Raw genomic sequence first — 6,000 nt, forward strand, 5'->3', positions numbered from 1 at the left:
TCCCTCCACAAGTGTTAACCGCTATGCCATGCCTCCGAACCCCACTTGCTTCTGAACAGCACGATCAAACCTTATCTGAAGCATCTCCAATTAAAACAATCCAGCATTCTCCAATAGGTTTGTGTTAAGGACGTTCCCATCCCTGCAATGAAGCTTGTGAATATTTCCTACTTTGGAATCAGTTTGGGTAAATTTGAATAGATTAGCAGTTGGAATATGCAGCGTGTCTTAGGTGGAAAAGGTTGGACAAACTGTGCCCACATCGGTTGGAGGTTATATGAGTAACCGGCGATTTATCTTAAACACACAATATTCTCAGGCATTTCAAAGGTGTAGTTATGCATCTGGTATTTCCCGAAAGGGGACTAAAGAACTCGGGTTCACTGTGACTATTTAAGGTTTACCATTAAGACCAAAGTGAATACATTGTTTTCCTCTCTCAGGGGGTTTCGGAATTCCCTTCCTCCAAAGCAGATTGGAACCACAGCGATTGAATAAGGTTCATGCACAGACAGATAGATTCTTGGGAAGCAAGTGGCCATTGGCTGCTTGCATATGTGAGGTCACTTCCTTTGACTGTGTCAAATGTTGAATGGAATGGGATGTTGGCCTTTATAGCGAGGGGGATAGAATATAAAAGCAGGGAGGTCTTGCTGCAACTGTACAGGGCACTGGTGAGGCCACAGCTGGAGTACTGTGTGCAGTTCTGGTCGCCTTACGACCGGAAGGACGTGGAGACTCTGGAGAGAGTACAGAGGAGGTTTACCAGGATGTTGCCTGGTATGGAAGGACTGGGTTATGAGGAAAGATTGAGCAAATTGGGGCTGTTTTTCCTTAAAAGACGGCGACTGAGGGGGGATCTAATAGAGGTATATAAGATTATGAAGGGTATAGAGAGAGTAAACAGTGGTAAGCTATTTCCTACGTTAGAAACGCACAGTACGAGGGGCCACGGGCTTAGGGTGAGGGGGGGCGAGGAATAACATGGATATTAGAGGGAGGTTTTTCACACAGTGGGTAGTGGGGATATGGAATGCTCTGCCAAGTAAGGTGGTGGAGGCAGGCATGCTGGATTTGTTTAAGAGTAACTTAGACAGGCACATGAGTGGGTTGGAGATGGGAGAATATAGAAGATTGTTTTAAATAAGGTTCATTAGCACTGGGACGTTCCTGGTAATGTATAAGGATGTGGAATGATACTAATGTTTTTCTCTTTTAATTCACAGGTTTTAAGTCTGTCCGCCTTGTCCAACGAGGGGCATACACGCAATGGGTCGTACTAGGGCTGCTCTTGGATGTTCGAGTGTGGCCTAGTGCTTCATATCGTTAGTGTGTGCCTAAACTGGACCAGATGCTGGGCAACACGACAGCTCAGTGACTATCACTGTTTGCTGTGCAGACACATGGATTTGGGCCGGTGTCTGTGGGAGTTTGCGCATTCTCCCCGTGCTTGCATGGGTTTTCTCCGGGTGCTCCGGTTTCCTCCCACACCCCAAAGACGTGCTATTAGGCTGATTGGAGGTAATAAATTGTCCCTAAATTAGTTTCCCTCAATGTGGAATGCCATAAACAATAGATAAGGGTCATGGGTGGAGGGGGAACATCCGGGGCCTGTGGAGGGGCGGGGCCTCCGCCATGTTGCCGTGATGTCACGGTGAGGCCCCCTCCCCCTCCCCCGCCGTTTTGTTTTTAAATAAAAAGGAAAAGTGAGTGTTGTGCAATGGGGAAAGTGAGAGAAATTCTGAGCCAGAAACCCCGCCAGGAACCGAATCAAAATTAAATCAAATCCATATTTATATCCAGAGGCTGGGGCGGTACCGCGCCTGCGCACTGTGTTCTCCCAGACTGCACCGCGCGGATCAGGATTAAAAAAAAATTAAACAACCAGAAACGACCTTCCCGAATCGAGCAGGAACAGAAATTCTGCCGGGGGCGGATTAGGAATAAAAAACATCAACATTTAAAAAAAAATTAACATCTACCTGCCGGTGCGCATGAAGCCCTTGGCAACGGCAAGATGGTGGCAGGCTGTCTCCCCGGCAACACTTTTATAAATCGAAATGTTTATCCAATTCCATTAAACTGTCGATTTAACATTGTTCACATTTGGTGATGGGCCAAACCAACAGAGACACAAACCGGAGGCAGAGACGCTGCAAATGTCCCAATGTTTATTTATAAAACAGTGGGACATTTACTGACATGTTCAGGTCAATCTCAGTGATGGTCAGTGACCAGGTCTACATTAAAACAACGGGTGCAGTCCAAGGTTAAACATCATTGGAACAAAGTTCTCCTGAAATTGGACATTGAACATAAGAACATAAGAACATAAGAAATAGGAGCAGGAGTAGGCCATCTGGCCCTTCGAGCCTGCCCTGCCATTCAATAAGATCATGGCTGATCTGTCGTGGCTCAGTTCCACTTTCCCGCCCTCTCCCCATAACCCTTAATCCCCTCTCTTATCAAAAACCCATCAACCCGCTTCTTAAAAATATTTAGCGAGGCAGCCTCCACCACTTCAACGGGCAGAGAATTCCAGATATTCACCACCCTTTGAGTGAAGAAGTTCCTCCTCAACTCCGTTCTAAACCGCCCCCCCTTTATCTTGAGGCTGTGCCCCCTAGTCCTACTGTCTTTTTTGAGCGGGAAGAGTCTCTCCACCTCTATCCTATCCATCCCATTCATCATCTTGTACGTCTCAATGAGATCTCCCCTCATTCTTCTAAACTCTAACGAGTACAAGCCTAGTTTATTCAGCCTCTCCACATAGCTCAACCCCCTCAACTCCGGTATCAGCCTAGTAAACCTCCTCTGCACGCCCTCCAAGGCCAAAATATCCTTGCGCAGGTGCGGCGCCCAAAACTGCACACAGTACTCCAGCTGTGGCCTCACCAATGCCCTATACAGCTGCAGCAAGACCTCCCTACTTTTATATTCAATCCCCCTCGCTATGAAGGCCAGCATCCCATTCGCCTTCCTGACCACCTGCTGCACCTGCAGGCTGGGTTTTTGCCGGTGAGTCCCAGTGTGATGGAGAGATCCAAACTCAGCCCCACACCCTGATGTGGTGAAGGGGACACCAGGCCCAGCTACAGAGTTGGATGTAAAGAACAGCGGCGTGTGTTTGATTCTGGTGATGTACACACTCCGAGCCGAGTATTGAATCATTCTGAGGCAGAGAGACATCAGATTGAGACCATATGACACATTGGGGCCTTTTCATCTCCCATAACAATCCCTCCCCCTCCCTCTAATATCAGAGAATCATCGAAACCCTACAGCACAGAAAGAGGCCATTCGGCCCATCGAGTCTGCACCGACCGCAATACCACCCAGGCCCTACCCCCTTATCCCTACACATTTACCCACTAATCCCTCTAACCTACACATCTCAGGACACTAAGGGGTGATTTTTAACATGGCCAATGAACCTAACCCACACATCTTTGGACTGCGGGAAGAAACCGGAGCAGGGCCCAGACTGAAATAATGGGGAAAAATCTGGTGCTGTGTTTATTCATACAAGTGCTTGATTGTAGACACTGAGATGGTGCAGCACAGTGTTTACACAAACAAGGACTAGATTGTAATAACAGATCTTTCTATGAAATATCCAGTTCCTGCAGGGCAGGAGGAGGCCATTCAGTCCATCCAGACAGATCCTATCCCCCTGACCCTGAGCAGTAACTGATCCTGCCCAGTCTCCCTATGCTGCTGATGTTTGGAGAGTGTGAGGAAAGGCTCCCCCCGCAGACACGGGGACAATGTACAGACTCCACACAGACACTGAGCCCAAGGCCGCCAATTGAAGCCGGGGCCTCCCTGACGCTGTGAGAGCGCAGCACCAACCACTGAGCCCCCACCGTGCCGCCTCACAGTGTAACTGACCATCCCCCGGCTCTGTTAATATTATACAGAGACACGCTGTATTTACACAGTAAATCACCATTTTAATCCTGAAGCTGAATGTTGAAACTTTTTTTGGGCCGTTAATTCCTTACCGTTATTCACAAATCCCCGCACCGACCAACGACACCGCGCCTGCGCACACCCTCCAGGAGTGATGTCTGCGCAGGCGCACGCGGGCCGGCGTCTGATTTCCGCCTCGCTGATTGGTCAGCTCCCGGTCACGTGTTGCCAGCGGGCCGCCCTGGACGTTAGACGCTTTTCTCCAGCCCGCGCGGAGAAACCGTTTAACGGCCGCGCCACCTGACCGCGAGCCGGGTTCACTGAGTGGGCGGGACCTCACTGCAGCCTCACTCTCCATTGGTGCATTCTGCTGTCCGTCAAGTGAAGACAGCCAATAGGAAGCCGCTCCAGCAGAGTGATTGACAGGCAGTGTGGGTGGAGCCGGGCAGATTGTGATGAAGCAGCGACTCGCTGTGGATTCACTGCCATTGGGGACAATCCCAGACAGCGAGAGGCAGCTCCGTTACAGTTGAGATGTTTTTTTCCCTCTTATTTAATTTATTGCCGTTATTCAAAAATTCTGTCTTCCCGCCACTGGGAAATTGAGGGGATTGAGCTGCTTGTTCAACATTTTCGGGTATTTTCCATTCACAGGGCGATATAATTTCACAGGCAGATGATGGTTTTTGCCACTTTCACGCCAATTTCACTGTCTCCTTGGGTTTGACAACAGCTCAGCTCCTCAATTACATCCTATAACCTTGTGTTCAAATTCTCTTCAGTATATTTCTTCATATCTTCACTGTCCCGCACATTTTAGTGAGCAGTACAGCCCGCTGGAGACTCCAGGCTCACAGCCGTGTGAAGGATCAGAAGGACACACAGATGGAGAATTAAAGTAAATCATTATTTTACTATTTGCTCTATCAAGGAATTTCATTCTGTTACGGGCAGTGATATTATTTCATTTGGAAGCGTACACATTATTTCGAGAATCAAATTCAAAGGTTAGATATATTTGGTTAAAATTGGGATCCACGCTACAGCTCTTAATTTGCTGTATAAACACGGGCATTCATACAATGACACAAAGTTCAGCGAACAGTGGAAACAGTTGCCGGCAGATCCCTTCCATAAAATCCTGAAATTCATAGAACATAGAACATTACAGTGCAAACAGGCCCTTCGGCCCACGATGTTGCGCCGACCAGTTACAAAACAATGACCCATTGGTCTCTGGTGTAGTCCCGGAGGATTGGAGGATAGCGAATGTTGTCCCATTGTTTAAGAAGGGGAACAGAGACTTTGCTGGGAATTATAGACCGGTGAGTCTTACTTCTGTTGTGGGCAAGGTTTTAGAAAAAATTATTAGGGATAGGATTTATAGTTATTTGGAGTGTAATAAATTGATTAGAAATAGTCAGCATGGTTTTGTAGCGGGTAGGTCGTGCATTACTAACCTTATTGAGTTTTTTGAGAAGGTGACCAAAGAGGTGGATGGGGGCAAGGCAGTTGACGTGGTATACATGGATTTTAGTAAGGCGTTCGATAAGGTTCACCATGGTAGGCTTCTGCAGAAAATGCAGATGTATGGGATTGTGGGTAATCTAGGAAGTTGGATCAGGAATTGGCTATCAGATAGGAGACAGAGGGTGGTGGTGGATGGTAAATATTCATCATGGAGTACAGTTACGAGTGGTGTGCCTCAGGGATCTGTTTTGGGGCCACTGTTGTTTGTAATTTTTATTAATGATCTGGATGAGGGTATAGTTGGGTGGATTAGTAAATTTGCTGATGACACCAAAATTGGAGGTGTGGTAGATTGTGAGGAAGGGTGTCATAGTCTGCAGGGAGACTTAGATAGGTTGCAGAGCTGGGCCGAGAGGTGGCGGATGGAATTTAATGCGGAGAAGTGTGAGGTAATTCACTTTGGTAGTATAGGGCTAACGGGAGGACTTTGAATAGTGTGGATGAACAGAGGGATCTAGGTGTGTGTGTACATAGATCCCTGAAAGTTGGGAATCAAGTAGATAAGGTTGTTAAGAAGGCGTACGGTGTCTTGGCGTTTATTGGTAGGGGGATTGAATT

General features: G+C 47.6%; 1 protein-coding gene across 1 annotated transcript in view; it reads left to right on the plus strand.

The window, feature by feature from the left end:
• LOC145337650 (NACHT, LRR and PYD domains-containing protein 3-like) overlaps nt 1-4,216 on the plus strand; it is a 179,019-nt gene extending 174,803 nt beyond the window's left edge. Inside the window, exon 11 of the mRNA XM_080182467.1 lies at nt 4,079-4,216. Coding sequence (XP_080038593.1) covers nt 4,079-4,216 — 138 coding nt within the window. The remainder of the gene's footprint in view (nt 1-4,078) is intronic.
• Nucleotides 4,217-6,000: the final 1,784 nt, after the last annotated feature.

This window comes from Carcharhinus amblyrhynchos, unplaced genomic scaffold (genome assembly GCF_965287045.1).
Source record: "Carcharhinus amblyrhynchos unplaced genomic scaffold, sCarAmb.v2.hapA scaffold_55, whole genome shotgun sequence".
Taxonomy (NCBI): domain Eukaryota; kingdom Metazoa; phylum Chordata; class Chondrichthyes; order Carcharhiniformes; family Carcharhinidae; genus Carcharhinus; species Carcharhinus amblyrhynchos.